Source organism: Triturus cristatus, chromosome 3_1 (genome assembly GCF_964204655.1).
Source record: "Triturus cristatus chromosome 3_1, aTriCri1.1, whole genome shotgun sequence".
NCBI lineage: Eukaryota > Metazoa > Chordata > Amphibia > Caudata > Salamandridae > Triturus > Triturus cristatus.
Genome location: NC_140583.1, coordinates 1,176,970,752 through 1,176,992,469, shown reverse-complemented (window position 1 = coordinate 1,176,992,469; position 21,718 = coordinate 1,176,970,752). Strand labels below are relative to the sequence as shown.

General features: G+C 43.6%; 1 protein-coding gene across 4 annotated transcripts in view; it reads right to left on the bottom strand.

Moving 5' to 3' along the window:
* The window catches only part of DDX25 (DEAD-box helicase 25), a 3,162,033-nt gene that overhangs the window by 1,872,415 nt on the left and 1,267,900 nt on the right, over positions 1-21,718 (bottom strand). For all 4 annotated transcript variants that reach the window (XM_085646106.1, XM_085646107.1, XM_085646108.1 and 1 more), the window contains exons 5-6: positions 7,074-7,166; positions 6,790-6,892 (exon numbers count right to left, since the gene is read on the bottom strand). In XM_085646106.1, coding sequence (XP_085502232.1) covers positions 6,790-6,892; positions 7,074-7,166 — 196 coding nt within the window. The remainder of the gene's footprint in view (positions 1-6,789; positions 6,893-7,073; positions 7,167-21,718) is intronic.

The window sequence follows — 21,718 nt, the reverse complement described above, 5'->3', positions numbered from 1 at the left end:
GTGTGATAAGCAAGGCTATATAATAGCATACCAGTACCTCACATGGAGTATACATACCCCAAACAACGGGGAACACCTCTTAGGGCAATAAGCCTAGCAAAAGAGCGCAGTAATGAACCGAATCCGTGAACATGAGTTCCGAGCCATAGGACATTACAGAGGTGAGCCACTGGCTCAATACCAGAGTCAGAGGACCAGACACAGCAATCTGTGGCAGCCCAAAGCAAAACGCATCCAAGGGATGCCAATAAAAGGGTAATCAACCTTGACCACAGGAAAAGACGGCGTAAGGCTCACCGCCCATGTAAACACAGAGCGCAGCTAAAGGATGTGACATGAAAAAGTATCATCAGAAGAAAAGTGTAAGAAAACCTAAGTGGGGGGGTCGAAAGCCCACAAGGAGCCGATGAACCGCCGCCTCGGCGTGAGCATCAAACAGCAAAACCCCATCAAAGGGTAAGTCAACGAGTCGCTCCCATATTTTCGGGGAAGACACTGTCGCGTAACCAAGCGTGGCGCCTTAAGGCAACAGAGCACACCATAGCACATCCCAAAGAATCTGCAGTATCTAAAGCTGAGCGGATTGTGAATTTGGGAAGATTGCGGCCATCCCGGTGGAGGCGAAGGAGATCAACCCGAGCACCTTCAGAGGTGGCCGAAAGCAAAGACTCTGCAGAGTCCCACAGTGCAGAAGTAGCCCGTGCTAAAACACACATTGTATTCAAGGATCTTAGGGCCGCACTAGTGGATGCAAAGACGTTCCTGCCTCATGACACTAGCCATCGGGACTCCGGAGAGGGAGGAAGCATTAGAGGAGGCATGGAGGGGAAAGCAGTCTGCAACATAAACCCTTGCACATCAGGGTGTACAAAAAGACAGACAGGATCATGCAGAGCTGGACGATGGCGGTGCCACACTGAACAAGCCACCGGATCACCTGAAGCCGGCCGGATCCAGGTACCTAAAAGGGTATCATAAAGGGAAGCCTCAAAGGGTAGAAGCGGCTCCACAGTCCCGGACCCCCGATGAAGGACCTCAAGCAAGGGGTCGACAGATAAGGGGGCAGAAGGGGGTTGCATGCTGAAAATGCAGGTGGCCAATGAGACAACGCTTGAAAAAGCCGCACCGGCCTCGGTAGCCCTCCGTGGAGGAGACAGCAACTCATCAGTGGGGGAGGGTTGTAAACTGACCCTCCCCAGACAGTGAGGGTGCGACCAATGTTCCAGAGAAGGGAGCCCCATTATAGAATGAGGATCCGGACGTTGCTCCTGGGGAGGGGAAGAGCCTGCCGGATCTGGGGGAGGCAAAGCCTGCTGGATCTGGGGGAGGCGAAGAGCCTACCGGATCAGGGAGCTCCCGAGGAAGCTCAACAAATTCCAAGGGGGCCACAGGCAACAGCACGTCCGGTGATGGTGGACGAGAAGACAGCGTGGAACTCCCTCCCGAGACCTCTGGCGAAGAGTTCATAATTCTGCGCTGAAGCGACACGAGGCAGGCTTTCGGCACCAGCCAGGCGCCGACTCCACCTTATCCATGCTAGGCTCTGACTCCGGGGAAAAGAGCGGGGGCGGAGCTGAGGAGGTGAGCCTCCGATGCTGGTACAGCGCCAACCCTGGCTCTGGACAGGCGGCCGCCTGCCCGGCCCAGGGCATATGAACAGGCTCCAACTCCGGAGAAAGCAATGGAGGCAGAGCTGAGGAGGCTAGTACCGGCGCCGACCCCCTGCTCTGGACAGGCGACCGCCTGACCAAGAGCCTGGGGTGTGCTCAGAGCAGGGCTATGAGCACCGGTAACCACCTGCCGCGCCGCAGGAAACCCAGCGGGGCTATGCGGCGGCACCGGGGACCGCAGAGGGGGACCCTGGCGGGCTGCGCCCTAACGGTACCACATCTCCGACGTCACTGGGGGGTAGAGGCTCAATTGGCGCTGAGGGGGAACCCATCGGCGAGTCTGTCGGAGAGCCCACAAGAAGTGGAGACCCCGAGGACGCCCCAGGGACAAGAGAAGGCCCAAGGGGGGCCTGCAAAGCTGCGGCATATGCCTCCATTTGGGCCCAGAGTCGCCCCTACACCCGGAAAGGGCGACTGCTGGGAGCATACGTCCGAAACGTTCAGGGAACCAGAGCTCTTGACAACAGAAGGAAGGGAGGTCGAAGACCTTGGCGACAAGCGCCTCGACTTACCAAGTAGCGAATGGCGGCCCGGACCGCGGAGGCCGAATGACGGCGGGAGGGACCTGCTGTTGAAGAAGCCAGGGGGGCGAGACGACTTTGACCTGGACAACCGTGCGGAGATAAGCTTCTTACGGCGCTTGAGCAGAGACTTGGGCTTCAGGTGTTGGCACTGCTCGCAGTCCGTGGAGTCATGGTGCTCGCACAGACACCACATACAAATAAGATGCAGGTCCGTCGCGGACATTTGTCGCGAACAGGAATTACAAGTTTTAAAGCCCGAAGGCATTGCACACTGTTCTCCGACGCGAAGCGTCGACAAGGCCTGAAGACAGGCCAGAGGAACAACGCTGCACGCGGAAAAGAAGGAAACCGACATCAGCACGCTAGAAGGGACTTATAAGACCTTGCTGACGTCACGTACGTGGACGACGTCAGGGCGGGGACGTGTGGCGCCGTCCCCCGGTGGACAGAGGTGCTGTTGCAAAGTTTTTTCCAGATCCAGTCTGACGCCTGGGGATATTCTAAGTTAAGGAATCTGCAGCTAGATATCTCTATCAGATGTTATCCCCCACGCTCTTCAATATTTATGCCACTCCCCTGGCTAAACTGATCAGGTCTTATGGCTTTGCTGCTGTGTCCTAAGCAGATGACACACAAATAGTGGTGTCTAGCTTGTCAGATTTTGACGAAGTAGCCAGTAAATTTAGAAACTACCTGGCTAACATTATCTGGATGAAGGAAAATTGCCTGAAGCTAAACTGAAAAAACAGAGGTTGTATCATTTGGCTCGCTATCTTCACTCTGGAATATGTCTGGTGGCCTTCCAATCTTGGCCCCCTTCCTTGCCCAGTTCAGAAACTGAAAAATATGGGGTTTCTGTTTGACAAACAGCTCTGATTTTCCAATCAAATTAACAGAGTTAAATCCTCCTGTTTCCATCTCCTTAGAGTGCTAAGAAGAATGTTTCCATACATCCCTCTTGAAATATAGAAAATGGACATGGTAGCATTAGTTCTATCTGAGACAGACTACAGCAACACACTATATTTGGAAATTCAGAAACAACTGCAATTGAAGCTTCAATCACTCCAAAACGCAGCTGCTTGGTTTTTACTTTTAAAGATACCAAAATGTAATTCCATCTCCAAAGGTATCTGACTTACATTGGTTGCCAATCAACGAACAAGTTAAATTTAAGGCCTTCTGCATGGCCCATAAGGAGTTGTACAGCCGGACCTGGCTTATTTTCAGAAGATCTTCTCTTGAAACATGCCTCTTCGCAAATTAAGATCTGACACTGCCAAATTAGTGTCAGTCCGCAAAATAAAGAAACGAGATGGGGAGAGAGAAGCTACTCTTTTTTTTTTTTACTGTGTAGACTCTAACACCGTGCTCCTTGTCCCAAGATCTCAACTGAACAGTGCATCCTTCAGAAAAATTAGGCTCTTTTCTATTCCTACCCAGGAGATAGCGATCTATTATTCATGGAACGCTAGCGCTAAGAGGCCTCGGCATTTGCACAATTTAATTTTTTTTACTGACAAATACACTGCACCCTGCCTACTGGGCTTAAGAGGCCTACCTTAGGGGTGACTGACGTGCATTAAATATAGTGTTTTGACCGTGCCACTCATGGTGAGGGCAAAGTCGATTTGGAACGGTTTGCACTGTTCCTGCAGTCTGCAATGGCAAGCATGCTGTCATCTGTTTAATTGGGTCACTAAGGGGAGCACAAGCAGTGCTTCAGGCCCTGGTGACCCTTTAACATTCATGCCCTTGGTCCCATTGGTACCATTTACTAGGGACTTATAAGGGGGTTAAAGTCCATACCAATTGGGAGTACGAAATTGCTACATTGGGTTTAGGGAAAGTGCACTGGCACTGGGGACTAAGCAGCAGGCTCCAGTGCACTTTCAGAGTCATAGCAATCAGCATTGGGGCAAAAACTGTGGGGGTGACAATACAAAAAGAGTACTTTCCTACATCTCCCATCCGCAATAGCTTGGGAAAGTATGGCTTGGGCCTCCTCCAAGACCATAGCAGCACTTGTGCAATAGATTCCCAGATCGGATGGGAGTATCTGACCAAGAGGCATGCAGTGTTCACCTACTGGAGTGCAAGGCAGGCAGACGAGAACATCCTGTTCCCAGAGGCATCCAGCCTCTTGGATTCCCTATCTAATGGAGTGAGCAGGAAATGTGCCATGATTGACCCTGGAGGTGGATGCTTGGACCTCCAACCTCTCTGGGGGTGTGGTTCCTTGGTAAGGAAACTGGGGACCCCAGGAGCGAGGCGGTGGGCAATTGTCCTCTGCAAAGGAGCCTCTGTACAGGGCCTCGACCAGGCCAGACTAGGATATCATTGAGAAAGGGTTCAGATGGGCAGCTCACGCTGAAGCACCTCTGACAAGACATTAGTCTACACTGCCACCGAGGGTTACTAATGGTCCAATACCTTTGCTGCCCTACTCATCACCAAAGAGAATATGGCACCCTCTGTTGTAGCTACTGTAGGGGGGGAGACCAAGCCAGTGTCTGGGAAGGTGTCTAACCCATTGCCATCCACCTGCTCCAAATATCAGTTGTCCTCAGTATCGTCTAGTGGATGTTGGTATTAATAAGAGTCCTTAAACCCCTCCCCTTCATCTCCATCTCCAGGCCTGTCAAAAGAATAAGGCACTGGGTGCAACCTGGAAAGCATGGTATCGGTTGGTGCCGTAACCGGTGCAGGATGACGTTTATCGGCATCTGTGAGACAGAATTGATAGTGATGAAAGGGATTATGCTGCCATGGAAGGTTGGTGGCACCGTGAGTGTCAGCACTGGAGCATGCACCGGGGAAGGTCTCGTTCTCGCAGGTGGCTCCATTTCAGATCCAACACTCGAGCCATGGGGCAAGGCACGTGCCCAAGGCGAACCCGCTGGAGAAGATCCAGCGGGACCCGAAGGCACTCAAGAGGAGCTGCCACCCAAATATGAGATACATGGGTTCATAAACTTCTTTCAGCTAACAGGTGTGGCTCCAGGAAAGTAAAATAGGCGCAGAGTGGACAGGGACTCCGGGTCTCTGCCAAAGCACATGGTCTGGAGTGCCAACGCTCCTGTGCTTTCTTCAGATGACTTAGATGGCCATGGCAAAGTTGGAGATCTCTTCAACTTCTTGGATTTCTTCTTGTGGTGGGATTTACCCGATGACTTTAAACGAGATGACAACCACTGGGTGCGCCTCCGCGAGTGGTCCTGGGGTCATCCGATGTCGGTAGGCGATGAGTTTGATGGACTACTCCCTCAGTGCCTTCGGGTACATGATGCGGCAGTCCTCAGAGCTCATGGTCCCTCTCTAAACACCGCATATAAATCAAGTTTGGGTCGGTCACAGACATCTGCCTGTGACAAGCACCAAATTGTTTGAAACCAGGAAGTTTCTCTGGGGACAGGTCACACCAGGAAAAAAAATCTCTTGAAAAACGTTTGACACAAAATCGAGAAAAAACAACCAAAAAGCAACTTAGGGTAGCTCTTCATGGATCGGCGCTTTCTGGCACGGAAAAGAAAGAATGGATGTCAGTGTGCGCCTATATAGGCACTGAGCATGTCATGTCCGGCACAGACGATACTGATACGTAAACGGCGTGCAGGGGTTCTGCTTGAAAACTTCTGGATCTAATCTGATGCCTAGGGAATATTCTAAGGTAAGGAATCTTCGGCTAGAGGTCATTATCACATAGTGTGAGAGTTTGCAAAGAGCACATCCTGGTACAGTATAGAAAAGCTTCAGTGCTGAATAAAGCGAGCAGAAAATGTGTGTACTAAATGTATGCGCACTTGGAATGGTACTATACATGAAGGTAACTGTACTGAACAATAAGTGTACTGTGAATGTACACTGAGTCAGTGTGCCTACATTTGTACATTATATGGAGGACTTTGGGATAGATTTTGTGAGGCCAAGGCCTGCCTGGTAAAGACATGAGGAGGAGAGGAATCCCCACAGACACATTTGTGTATTATTGTATTCCTGTGAGCTGGGTGGGACACACAGGAGGTAGGAAGAAAGATATCCTCCCTATACACTTCAAAAGGTTGCTCTTAGATTCAGTGATAGATCACAAGGTAGACGCCTGTACCCATCTCAGGAAGGAGATGGGGCTGATAAGAGACTCAAAGACTAGAGCTAGGAGCCTTGGATAAACCTTTTGATGAATAGATTATGGTGGCTGACAGGTGTGAACTCTTCATTCCCATGAATTACGTTGTGGGTAAATAGGCTTCGGAGTCTTGCCTGCTGTGACTGACATTTTTTCAGGAGCAAAGAAGAAAAGAAGAAATGTACACTTCAAAAGAAGCAGGACCCAACATAAAACTTCAAAAACTAAGAACCTAAATCACATTTGGTGTTTTCTCTTAGCGCAAAGGACACCCCTCGTGGGTAGTAGTTGCACTCTGCAAATCCAAATAATAATAGTAGTTTGTAGATTAGGGATACTTATGATTTATATGTTGAGGAACAAAACATTTTAATTATATGACTGTTGAAATCTTAATATAATTAACAAACCAAGAACGACTTTGCCTAAATGAAGATGCAACTACAGAATAAAACGCATTCAACCTCACCTGTGGATATTTGTCTTCGGGTCTTACACGACTCAGCATAGCCAGCACAAAAGCTGCTGTTTTTCCAGTTCCAGACTGACTCTGGGCTATCAAATTTTGTGCACTGAAAGACAACAAAAAAGTAAGAACTAAGCAAATGTAGTCGACAAAGTATAATACCTATATTAGAACGCTATAGCAATTCAATTTCAGCAATTCACTAAATAGCTAGAGAAGATGTAGTCAAAACATTTTCACATTTAATATGGTAGTAAATATTTTGAACCAAATGTGCCGCTACTCACGGGTCAGCAAGCATCATTGGGAGGGCCTTCTCCTGGATCTTGGATGGTCTATTGAAACCCATAGCATAAACACCTTCCAGTAACTTCTTTTGTCTGCAAACAAAAAGTCTCTGTTAGATATATTTAGATTTGAGTAAATTACTTACTTGTACGAGTTCTTAGTGTTCCTTATTACAAATCAGCTATACCAAACACTGAAATTCAAAAGCAGTAAACGTATATTCAATACACAAAAGGAACTTTTAAATTCAATGTCCATTTTCTGGACCAGATTATTGTAAATACTTGACAACTTATTTTGCCAACGAGATCAATAATTTGCAAGTCAATATATTAGAATCTTGTAAAAGGACTTCTCCTTTGCATTATACTATTCAAATTGAACCACCATAGTCGTTCATAAAATCTCTTGTTGATCGAGACCTATTTGAATCTCTTAATTATAAAATCATTGTTTTGGAACCCGTGCTGACTTAAATATCAGAAATGTAAACAGCTTCAGTTCATTGTTACATTCCCATCTTCAAGCTAACATCAATGCTAATCATACCTGACTAACCACATCAAATTTTATTTTGTACACTGTACAGTGCAGAACAAAAATAGTTCCAGGCACTACTGGAAAAGGCAGGTCTTGTGGCACGGGCCAGGAAGTGTCTCATAGTGACAGTTAACGTATTCAGCTACCGCCAAGACCTGCCACAGCTACCGCCAAGATCTGCCACAGCTACCGCGGACTGCCATTGGACTACAAGTCCCAGGGGCACAGCGAACTCGCGGCAGGATCCGCGCACCATCCTCGCGACATCCGGCGCATAAAGCACCGTCTGGGCCAAGACCTGCCCATCATCGACCGGAAGAGGCAGGGCAGGGCCATGGCTCTTGGTTGTTTGTCGCAACAAATTTGTTTGAAGGTACTGTACCCCGGATTTATCCATTTGGATTGACAAAGGGAATTGTCTGCATTCGTACCTATGCTGGACCAATTGGAAACCAAGTTCATTGGCTGACCATCTGCGTATTGTAACAACGAGGGACTCTGAAAATATTGACAGTCTCTACTGTATGAAGTGTGTGATTGAGTCTAGGATTAAGTCCTGCAATAGTAATCAAGGAGATATTATTAATTCTATTAATTTATCAAAGGCGTAATTGGATTAGTATGGGGAAGAGAAAAACCTCAACCATACCACAAAAGAAGCAGAGTAAAACGGGGAAGGTCCTTGTTTATCTTAATTAAATTGTCTGACAGGTGTAATGGGTGCAATAGAAAAGCAAATTTTAACTGTTGAGGAGGCCATGAACCCAGATAAGAACAATACTGTAGAGGGTCCCACTGTATCTGTTAGTGATAATGACAAAGTGATAAATGATCACCAGGTGGGAATGCTTAGCGGTCTAGACGGACTAGATGGTAGAAATGGGTGTGTCGTGAATATCTCAGATCAAGTCATAGATAGTGATTCTGAGAGTGATCCCCAACCGCCTTCAAAGCGACCTAGAAATCCAGATAATTTACCAAAGCAGAAGAGAGAGACCAGTTTAAAGGGTCCGGTAACTACAAATTTAAAACGAACAAAAGTACCAAAAAAGGGTAGGACTCCTGCATGGAGTAAAATGTGTGGTTGGGAAAAGGCGCTAGCCAGTTCTGATTCCTGCACACAGAATGAAGTTCTAAAAGTGAGAAATAAATTGGAAGCTCTTGATATTTATCTGAGGGAAACTCTAAATAAAATGAGTGGAAGATTGGGGGTTATAGAAGATGTTTTATCCTAACACCATAATAGATGTGAGTTTCTACCCGAGCCCAATGACACACAGTGCGTTCAAAGAGTGAATACTCATTTAGATTCAAGTATTCACACAAACACTCTTATTTCAAGTGTACAATTGACAACTGGAAACAGAATTGTGGGGACCTGTCCCAAGCCAATTGCCCGTAGTGGAAGTACAGATAATCAGATAGAGGGGCCAAAGGTGATGAAAGATCTTAGAGTAATGGAGGGCCCGGAGCTTGAAAAACAAGTGATATATATAGATTTACCTCCGGCGGCGACCCCCTACACAGTGGTATTAGCCAATGTCCCTTGGTTACGAAAGGGGATGGTAGAGTCATGCGAAAGTTTGAGAAACAAATCGCTATCTTGGCTTGGGGCTAGGACTGATTTAATTGATAGACTCTTCAAAGAGCTTAAAGTGGCAAGAAGGGTGAGCTGGATAGGAAGGGGTCGTAAGGATCTGGCTGGCGATTGTGTGATATTAAATTTTAAGACCCCACACTTAATTCAGTCAATCTTGAGTAGGGTGGGCAATAGTCCAATTTTGGCAGAACAGATTAATGTTGTTCCACTAGGATATTTCTATAAACCCAGCCATTTCGAATATGGAGTACAGAGTAGGATGGTCCTGTTGATAAATCACAGTACAAGATATGGCATACCCACTCAATCGTTTTAATGTACTACCTAGCCTGGAAGAAGTGGATTGACAGAAGGGGTCGGTCAATAACGGAGTCAAATCTAAGTATTTGAATAATGCATTTGGGAAACCCACTGTTGCCTTAACTCCTAACATAAGCATTAGGGAAGAAGTGCCAAGGACTTGGGAGGCTGAGTATGCTACGAGGAGAGTAGACTTATTTGGTCTACATGATATAACAGTATATCATAATACACTAGATATAGATTTGGCAGAGAGTATCTGTACGGGAAATATAACTATTAATGATGCGAGTTTTATTCCCCCATTAACCATGACTGTGCCAATATTATCCACCTCATTGGAGGACAACAATTTGATGTCAAGTGAAGAGGAAAGTTCGGATATTAATATAGGTGTCAGAGGAAACGGGAGATGTAATTTTATGTTTGGAATGTTGCTTGTTTAAAATCAAAGGTGACAAATGGACTGTGGAATGAGTTTATACAGCAATTTGATCTCATCAGTCTGCAGGAAACGTGGGTGGTTGAGCCTACCCATATTAATGGCTATAAAACCTTACATACACCCACCATAGCCTCCATGCATGGTAGAGCTAAAGGGGGGCTCTGCACCTATGTTTCAAATCTAGCTAAATTTTAAAAAAATTGACATGTTGTTCGAGGATAATTTTTATCAAATCACTAGTCTAGTGGTAGATACAAGCTGCACAGTAATAATAGTGAATTATTATAACAATGTTCCCCACAATTTATTAGAAGGAATTGTAAGGGCTATTTGCTGTCATTTGCAAAATTTGCAGGAGGTAAGGATTTGATTATAGTTGGGGGGGGGGGGGGGATTTTAACACTCCCCTCTGCCAACATTCGGATACCGGGATTTGCGGAGTCACATTGATATGGAGACTATTTTACCCCATTTTCCGCATACAAGGTATGGTGATATTTTAAATGAAATTGTATTTCAATTTGATTTGGGATTTGCCAACACTTTAAGTAGTCCTCCTGTTCCCTTTGGTCCTACTTTTAATGGTCGTGGAATTTTTTCTACAACAGATTTCATCTTTGTTTCAAATCGGTATTGTTCAGGTATCGTTGACTTTTGTAATCACCAGATTGCACTAAGTGACCACTTTGCACAGAGTGTGGGTATCTTGCTAATTAGTCAAGAGATGAGAAAGGCTAATAGCCCCAATCTTATATTGGAGAATATATCCCTATCTAGGCAAAATGGCTATACTTTAAGCTGGGATAAAGTGGAACCTAAAGATTTTATGGATGATGTTGTAACAAATTGTTATGAGAAGATCATGGCCTGCCTGGATGATAACACCACACCTAAAGAAATTGTTGATGGTTTTAATGTTATTACAGACCATATTAAGAGGGCACTTACTGTTAATGTAAATAGTAGGGAACAAAAAACAAAGGAAAAAAGGATGGTTCGATCCAAATTGTACTAGGGCTTTTAGAAAGCTTAAGCACGCCCTACACATGTAAGAAAAAGACAGGGAAAAGATCAGAGAGGCCCGGAGGGAGTACAAGTGTGCCCTAAAAGGTAGAAGAGATATGTTAAGAGCAGAGGCATGGATAGCTCTACGAGAAGCCTCTAGTGCTAGCGATTCCAGCACCTTTTGGAAGGCAGTTAAGACACCATTCCTTAGAGATAAGGGCATAGCAACAATTGAGGTGGCAATTCCAGAGCATCGGTGGATAGAACATTTCTCGTCTTTGTATGATGTTATCTCTAGAGTCACATGATAGTATAGTTGCTGAGGTGGAGCATGGTATATTTTTTAGGGATCAAGGAAAAGCGCTACTTTTTCAGCTAAGTGAGGTAAACCTGGCCATTGCTACTAGTTCGGGTGGGAAGTCAGCAGGGCCGGATGGTGTCCCTGTTGACATTTTTAAAGCTAATATTGCTTTATGGGGTCCATTGTTGACACAAGTGTTCAATGCCTGTAGTTCTGCTGGCTTTGTTTCGACATGGTATGAGTCCATCACAGTACCTATATTTAAAAAGGGGGATAGGACTGAGCGGGCGTGTTACCGACCGATGATATTGTTGGACTCAGTGAAAATTGTGGGTCGGGTTATATTGAACAGACTTCGGGATTAGGCAGAGAAACGGTCTGTGATAAGTGATCTGCAGTTTGGCTTCTGTAAGAAGTTCGGCACAATTGAGCAGGGCCTTAATTTAAACATCGTGATGAATAAGTACATTAAAGCAAAAAAGGGAGCCCTGTACTTGGCCTTTGTCGACTTATCATCGGCGTTTGATTGTGTAAGGCACAACAAACTCTGGTTGATTTTAGAGGAGCTGGGTGTCGAACCAGTTTTAATTTCCTTTCTAAGAGAGCTATACTTGGGGCAAGGGTACGGTTCGGGAGGGGAGGGGAATGTACTGGACACTTTAAAGTGAAGCGTGGCGTGAGGCAAGGTTGCGTCCTCGCCCCGTTTCTTTTCACCTTGTACATAAATAACCTTGAAAAGGTTTTAGTTCAGAAATGTAAGGATCTACCAGAGGTTGGTAAACGCCCAATTCCCACATTGATATATGCTGACGATGCGGTCCTAATGGCCCGTACACCGTTGGGACTACAAAGGGTCATAACCAGCTTTGCAAATTTTATGTCAGAACGGGGCATTACTATTAATTCATCTAAAACTTTTATTATGAATTGTGGGTCAGGATGTATAAAGACTAGATCAATCTTTATTGATGGAAAACGGATCGAAAGTACAAAGACGTTTTCCTACCTTGGAATTGTATTTGATCGTACGGGGTCATGGGTGCAGGCTGTTAAAGCAAGGAGATTATTGTATATAAAGACCTTATCTGCACTATCAAATTTTAGCAGGAAATTAGGCAGACGTCCCACGGTGGAACTATTGAACATCTATAAAGCGAAATGTGTTACTGTCACATCATATGGAGCTGGCATATGGGGGTATGCAGGCGTTAGCTCTTTGCAGGCAGCTGGAAATATGTTTTTAAGATTTTTGATAATGGTTCCAAACAGCACCTCCTCTTTTATATGCCACACATAACTAGGTTTGTCATATTTAGAAGACATTATAAAGATCCAACCTGCTCTGTTGTGGCATAGGATATGGACAACAGAGGAAACAAATTTTAATCGTGGGGTTTTAGAAGACTGTAGGGGCCTGGATGGGGTGATGCATATTAGATGGCTGTTTTATGTTAAATCTTTCCTATATAATTTAGGCCATCAAGAATTTTATGATGACCCACTTACTATGGTCAGGCTGTCCAGGAAAGATCTTAAGATTCAATTCCTGAGTTTTTTGAGCGAACAGAGATTGTGTGTCGAAATGAGTAAATCCACGGTGCAAGCACATAATCTTACATTAACAACTCTTAGCCTGCAGCCATATCTATGCCTGATAACAAATGATTATGGCAGATTTTTATTGATGCGCTTCCGCCTGAGTACTCTGTATAGATCATTAAGTTTTCCAGCTGTAAATGATTGGGTAAAACAATTATGCAAATGTCCGTGTGATGAAATCTGACCAGTCTACTACAAACGTGATATTTTTCTGCAAGTTTTATTCTGTACAGAGGAAATTATGGATTATTCCTGTTTTAAAAACATTGGGTATGAGGTCCTGTCGCCCAGCACTTGTGGCTCTTCAACAATTAGAGACAGAATTTGTCGTAGCCTCTTACTGCGTTTAAAAAAAATGTTTTTAAATACAGGAAAACGATCATGATGTGATAAGTTAAATGAAATTATGTGTATGTACGTGCTGCCATGTCCATTAATGTATATACAAATATTTGTTTTATATATTTAAAAAGTTTATAGTGTATTACTATGTGCTTTCATGGTTATATATTTGTAACCGAATAAAGTATTATTGAATTGACCGTTAACCCCCATGCCATGAGACAGCGACCACGCCATTTACATGATCATGCAGTAGGGGAGTTGTGGTTGCAAAGAATTCTTCTGGCCTTTATATAGTGAACAAAGCATTTTCATAACCAAGCTTTTCAAACGAAACAAATAATGGAATTGGGATTCCCTGATTTCCTCTAAACGGAAGCATTCATATTTTAATATACTAGCACTTCAAGGGTAAGAGCATTAAGATAACATTTTGTGTGTTTGAGGTTTTGTTTGTAGTCCGTGACCTAGAGTTAGAAGAGGTGTGCTTCCACTTTTGCTCGTTAGAACATGATGGCGGAACCTTGGGGATGTTGCACCAGAAGCATGGTGCCTCTGGAACACCAAGGGCCTTTTTCACTTGAAGTAGAACACCTATGATCAAAAATGTAAACTGGTGCAAGTCAGTGAACTGTAGAGACATTTATAACCAACCCCACATAAACACACCTGTGAAATATGCAGTGGTCGCTCAGCTGCACCAATCTGTACGAGGCAACAACCAATTGGAGAAATTTCAAGAACGCATTTGACCAGAAATAGAGGGAATATGTACTTTTGTCTTCCTTGATTGACCCAGGAATAATTGCTGACAGCAGCATGTTTGTGAGTTTGTTTCTGTAAAAATTCTCATGAGCTATAACATCAGTGAACAATCAAGTTTATCCTCTCCTTTGTGAATCAAAAATAACAGGACTGCGTTAACTTGACTCTTTGATTTGACCGGTAAGTCCAATGTCATTTCCACTGTTTTATACAACTATCAAAGGTGGGCACTATCTTGTGACATCCTGCAGAAATAATTATGTTTGATACAGCGGTGAAAGTGCATAGAGAAAAGTATGGGAACTGCAGTACTGAGTACGATGGGGGCATGGCCAACTTGTGTGGGGGTAAAGAAGGAGACGTGACTAAAAGAATAAAATATTCTGTAAATCTTTTGTTAGCCTCAGACCTACAGGTAATTGCATATAAAATATAATAAATACAACTCGACGAAAAACAAATGCAACTTAAACACCTGTGGGAAATACTTTTCCTGGCGGGACAGTTCTATTGGTGTAAGTGATCACTTCAGATATCTGTGGGTGTACTAGGACAGTCACTTATTTGAATACTGGTCGGAGTCCTCGGAAACAGTGGCGTATTTATAGTGGGTGACAGAAAGCACAGTGAACTAAGTGAGTCGATAGTTTAAAACGTACTACACACAGTATAAGAGGGTGGACACAGGTTGCTGCAAAATGTGTAAAAGTATTTTGTTTAAATGTTTACAGTGCTTTCAAAAGTTATGTTTTTAGTAATGCGCCGGCATAATTATAGCTAGTGCAACCATTTTTTAAACGTTTCCTTTAAAATTATGAATTCCAGATTCTATCATTCATTTAAAACCTATAACGGCCCCCAAGCAGCCTCTAGATTTGCCAATTAAACGATTTCACACATGAACATTTCTTTCACGATCCTAGAGAGAAGACTTGTTTTTTTCTTTAGCTGCTTCTCCTTTCTCTTACTTCAAGGTAAAGGAGACCTTGCGTCTCCCCTTTCAACCTGCGGCAACTAAACCAGTGGGAAACATTTGTTTTTAATTAATAAATGTGGGAACTGTTTTGATCAAACTGATGAAGCTTGGAAACGTTGTTCCCCCAACCGCTTCAACTTGTGGTTCAATACAATATTTTGCTTCCACTCTTATAACCTAAAGGTTAAACTATAAGAACACACTAAACCTGGGCCTTTCAGTTGTGCTTATCAAGAAACCAAACAATCACAAGACAGTTGAACATCCACTAGTCTACGCTATTAGTAAATCTGCATATATTTGTGATCAAACAACTTGATTTTCAGTGGATTAATGATGCTCTTTAAAGCCTTCTAAAATAACCAAAGGGTCTTCCACCATTCTAGAATAATCATATGCATACGCAAATTTGCCCATTAATCTTCCAGGCCTCCTATGTATTTTATGAACAACTTTGAACTGAATGTTCCACTATTCTGTAGGGTAAAGAAAAGAAGACCAGTTTTAACAGACCTGAAACTTCTAGACATTTCCCCTCTGGGCTAGCAATGACTAACTTGTTTGCCCCGAGTTTTGTATTTCCAAAAGACCAATTTCTGACACAGGCGTAAGCTAAATAAGATAATCTATCATAAACAGTCCTCCCCTCTGCCGAGAATGCTATGAATCCAGAAATCAGGACAAAGAGACAGGGAATTCTAGATTCTGTTATTCAGTATCTTGGTCACATAATTACACAGAACCTTGTGAGTAACCTGACATTGTATTGCTTCCCACTCCCAGATAATAGAAAATACTGCCATCCCACACGGAGGCTCAAACACGACGTAGCAATAAAAACAACAAACCACCACCTAGAAAGGAATTTCACTTTTATAAAATGAAACATATCGAAGAACAAGGCATGGGGTTTAATTTATGCAATGCTCTTTAACAGAAAGGCTTTCCCGGATGTCAAATGAACAACTTTCAAATGTATATATTCATATATATATATACAAATATACACACACAAATACACACACACGCACATATACACAAATATATACACACATGCACATATACACAAATATACACACATGCACATATACACAAATATATACACACACGCACATATACACAAATATATACACACACGCACATATACACACATATACGCACACACACACACACATACACACATATATACACACACATATATACACACACACACACATATATACACACACACACACATATATACACACACACACACATATACACACACACACACACACACACACACACACACACACACACACACATATATATTGCATGGTATATGCATGAAATAAAATGCAAGCAGATAATAAAATTAAACCAAGCAGATATTATGGAATGAAACACATGCAGATTATGTTGCGTGTCGGGCAAGAAACCAGAAAGATATAATGACACTAAATACATCAGACGTTACAACAACTGAAGACTTGTATGTGCACACAGACACTCACACATCACAATGAAAACACCTTAGATGATTATAACCACTGGAGCCTTGGATGAATTCACAAACTCACTCGCACATCACAAAGTCAAAACAAAACACCTCACCGATCGTTCACTCGAAATCCCTGCCAACTCAAGCTCGCGGAGCCCTTTTGACAGTCCAGGCAGGATTCTCGATCGGGACTCAAGTTCCCTTCTGACAGCACGTCTGCCCCACAAGCCAGCTCCCATCTGGGTGCCAAGATCCCCCACCTTTAATACCTTTACTCAACCTGAGGCAAAGGTTCTAGAAACCTAGTCCCCTTTCTTCTGTTATGAAAAAACGAGCTGCCCGTACTGGTCTGTGTCAAGGTCAAGACAGAAGCTGGCCAGGCCCTTTTACTCTGAGACAGAACTGTACATTCCACACATTTCTCTGGTAACAACAATCTCTGCTCTGAAAGGTACCAAGCACACTTACCACACATTATCCCAGTGAAGCTAACGAAAGTGTCCAGTAGTACAGTCAACAAAATAACCTTGAACGTGAATAACCTAAAAAACGTGAGTAATCTAGGGGCCTGCCTGTGTGGGAAAAGCTCAAGCTAGCTGACAGAATTCAAGACGGTATGTCAAAGCCAATAGTAAGAACTTCATAATACTTCCCAATGTATAACACAAAGCACAATTGTGCACCACTGCCTATAGCACTGCACACTTCATCTCCCAATGTACAACATAATGCACATCTGAGCACCACTGCTTACATCACTGCTCTTCGAGACCAAGAAGTACATTACACACCTCTCTCTCCTTCATGCTTTCAAATGCACATCTCACACATTCTATTCCTGGCAAGGCTGTTCTACTCTGTGAAAGCTCTCCCACTTTAAAACTACAAGATTACACGAAAGACATCTTCAAGGAGACGTGCACATGCAGGAAAAAATGATGTCGTACATTCAGGCTAGGGTACAGTAAAACACCAAAAGTCAATTAAAATAATGGTAGTCAAAGGTCATTACGTGGTCCCAATACATGTGAGTGCTCTAAAACTAAACATTCCTTAGTAAAAAGTGCATCTAGCTTGGTAAACCATATATGCATCCTCACAATCCTGGAGTCCTCCGTTTTTTTTTTTTTTATCTGTCATCCAAATGGACAATGTACTACTGCTGGCATTTGAGACATTTACACCCCAAATTTAAATTACGCAAGCATAATTCACGTAATTTTGGGAATTTCGCATTGCGCTTTCTGTGTGTAATTCCCGATATGCCAGTACGCCACATTGTATGCTAACGCACTGTTTACAGCAAAAGTTTACTGCGCACAATGGTAATGTGGATGTCCAGAACACCTGAACCTGTGCTTGCGCCACTCAAGTTATTTGGGCTTTTTTTTTAACTTTGAATATATCCTCGCATCAAAAATGGATTCAAAGATGCGTCTTTCTCCCAAAAAATATAACCCTTAATGACAGATTTGCATTTTTAGTAATTACCCATAATGAGCTAGATGTGCAAACAATTTGTGACTCGCACATTGGTAGCAAATAGGTTAGTGATCGCAAAAGTGGTATCCTGTTATGTACGAATGTCATTTGCTTACCCAAAATAGCGATGCAACCGATTTGTGCATCGCAATTTTTTGCAATCGATATTTGTGAGTCACAACTACAGAATCGGTATCAGCTACTTGCAAACCTTATGTTCAAGGCTGTAACAATTAACGATTGTTTGCAAAACATCCGTTTGCACAAGTAATTTTGCACTGATTCTGTTCAGATGGTAACTGGGTGCAAACTATAAAAGCTGACCCAGAATGCATCAGAGGTTTCCACAATCGCTCCATTGTATGTGATGGCAGGGAGGATTCACTTACTGGCTGCTCAGCAGAGGAGGAGACGGCAGTTAATCTTTAGAACCAGGTTTACCATTTTCCGATAAACAAAGGAGGAAATCTTTGAAAAATACAAGCTTAGTAAGTACTGCAGTGAGATTAGATTTTACTGAATTGTTCAAACCTCAATATGATAGCAGTACGCCATGCAGAGGTTCCATCCTCACTTATGTGCAGGTGATGTGCTCACTGCACCTTTTGGCCTCTGCAGGTACCGGGGCATGTTTGCTGGTGGATTGTCACAAAGTGCACTGTCATGTTTTTTGCTGAAGTTCCTAGATGCCAGGCTCCTAAACATCAACAAGTACATATACCTACCCAGGAATGCACAGGAAATTCAAAGCCCCAATGTAAACTTTTACAGGGTGGCCCAATTCCCCCATATCTTAGAGTGTGTAGATGGAACACAAGTTCTTATTTGTGCACCAGCCAGTATAGAATACTTGTTTCGGAACAGTTAAAATCCACATTCCCTCAATATCCAAGCTGTATATGAGGCACATAATGTGATCACAGCTATAGGGGCAAAATACCTAGGGAGCACCCATGACTCAAACATCTCTTGGCATCTCTTGGCACAGGGGAATACACCAACGCCTGGAAAGAGGGGATTTAGAGGATGGCTATTTATTAGGTAATGTGATGCTGCATAATAACATATATGAATGTGACTGTCAAATCTCAGGTTCTGTTAAGCTTGCACTTATTGTTTTTGTTCCAGGTGACAGCACGTATACATTAAGGCCTTGGACAATGAAACCATAACTAGCTCCAGCAAACCAAAACTAAAGGCTTTACAACATTGCTCACAGATGCACCAGAGTGGTGACTGAACAAACATTTGGCATGCTGAAAACAAGATGTTGGTGCCTTCACAAGGGAGGAGGTGAACAGTATGCTCTGTGGCATCCTGTGCCTTGTTGCACACCACAGTGACCAGGTGCGGACTACCCATCACTTTTGAGGACACCGATTCTGAAGATGAGGATCCTAAACCACCTCTTCAGCAACCTGGGGACCAGAGTAAAGTAGTGGAGGGGACAAGCTGACGGTATCATACTGCAACAAATTACTTCTCAAGGTAAGTTCTATATGACAATACACACACTGAAATAATGAAAGCAGAGTGGATGCAGCAAACTAAATTAATCTAATGTCAGGCTACTATATCCATTGTTAAAGGTGTGAACTGTATGATAACCAAATGGTCAGTAAAGTACAATCTTATGTTGGTTGCATCACCAAAATAACCACAACCATGCCAAAGTGACCTAACAATATGATGTGTCCATTACTGCTCTCTGCGACTACGTCCAACATGGCCAGCCTCTACTTGTTCTCCAGCTGGAGTACAGCTCACTGGGCACTCGCATCACTGGCAGAGATGCTGCTAACACTTGAGATATACTCACTATCCTGAGGGGCATCTCCAACCACACCTGCTATCTGTGCATTTTGTAACACTTCAACTGCAGACTAAATCTGCCCTAGGCTCCTGACAACATCACAACTAAATAGTTCCATTTCCAAATGCAGGATAACTGTTCTCCTTGATAGGGGGGGAAGAGGCATTGGTAAAAAGATCAATGGAATGGGTTAGGCCATCCATTCTAGTCACAATGCTAGAATCTCAAAAGCCTTTGATAGGCATGGTCAGCTTCCATGTGCTGGCATGATTCCTGTATGGCGGAGATTAGGCTGCACACATTGATGTTCATGGTTGCCGATTCTGTCTCAACGTAATCAAATCCAAATGAAATGCATTGCTGTATGTTCTGTGTCTTCCTCTCCATGCGTTTCATATGCTTGTGTTGGACGCTGATTTTGAATCATAAACGCCTCAAGGGCTCTAATGATCTGTGCATTGGCTTCAGGTTCTACAGCATAATGTGCCTTACGGCGCTGACTGCGCCAACAGTCTGGAAAACGCTTTAGTCATTGCTTCACACATGGATGCTCGATGACAGAGTGACTCAATCCTCCTCCATTAATGCTGCCCATGGTGACAATGAGGCAGTGCTACATTGGGCTGGTGTTGTGCTTGGGTGACTGAAAAAGGGGATGGGTTCCTCAGCTGCCATGTTTGCTTCCTCCACTCCCACCTCATTGGTGGCATCGCTATGAACCTCAGGGAGATCTGTGGGAAAGAATGAAATTCTGTCTCACTGATCTGATGAGTTTGATAGCAGTACCCCAATAAATGTATACATGACTCATGTGTTGACTTTTTGACTACATGTCCCCTAATTCACTATAGCGGTACTTTTTCCAAAAACTTGGGGAACAACTGTTTGATGTATACTACAGTTCTATGTGGACTTGTACATAGATGTGAAGTTGGAGTTGTGACTGTAGGAAAGAATTGACACTCACTTTGTAAGGTTCAAGGTGCTGAGGTGTCAATGTTCCCAATTTCAACAACAGCCTCAGGCTTCGGGGGATTGGGGGCGGGAGGGGGTCTCAATCATGGTCTCTAGTGTAGTTGGTGGGATTACAGTTGGGGAGGAGGGGGTCTCCTCCTGTTGCCCAGGATTCTGACAGTCGCGTTGCCACCTTTCCTTTAGTAAGAAACCTGGGGTCATACCACCTCAGAGATCTCATCTATGGAACGGTGGGTGACTCCAATAGCATTTATTTTTTGTTGCATTTCCTGCCAGATTAGTTTTTGGGGAGCCTGGGAATGTAATGGATGCCCTTCCAAACAGTATCTCATGGTTCTCACAGCACTTTAAAGTCAGGCTCTCAAAACTCTTTCTCAGAGAATTTTAATTTTCTTTTCCCCCCTCCTGCATCATCTTCTCCACTTTGGCTGGCCATTGTTGCAGATGGACCTTCTTTGGGGTTTGGATAGCTGTGCTGGAAATGGCAGTTGCACTCTACCTCCACTCCACATCTAATCAAGCTGGTATCCAGGCAAGTATTGTGAGGCACTTCCTAGTTCAGAGGTGATTACCCATGAGCAGGAAGAGTTTTTTCACCATTTGCGGTCAAGTTGGCATTTTTCGACTTAAGTCGCAATTTTGGAAAATCGCTAATAGCAATTTCCAAAATTGCGTGCAACTTAATAGCAAGTTGCAATTTCGGGACTCAAATTGTACATACATCAAGGATTGTGATTACGTAATTGCAATTCGGTAATCACAATTCTTTACATTTGTACATGCAACCCCAAGTACCTACAATTTTGAACTATTAACAAAAAGCAAATTACATCAATTTCGCACACCCGCCGTTACCAAGAGGTCACTAATTGCTTATAACACCAATTGCAGCTGAACCGATTAATCACATGCCATATAAATATGTTGATGGCGCAAGGACACTCATAAAAGAGGCTTGCTCGGATGCAATTCACTCAAATAACTTGTAATACCATAATAATCATGTTTGTAAAGATTAACA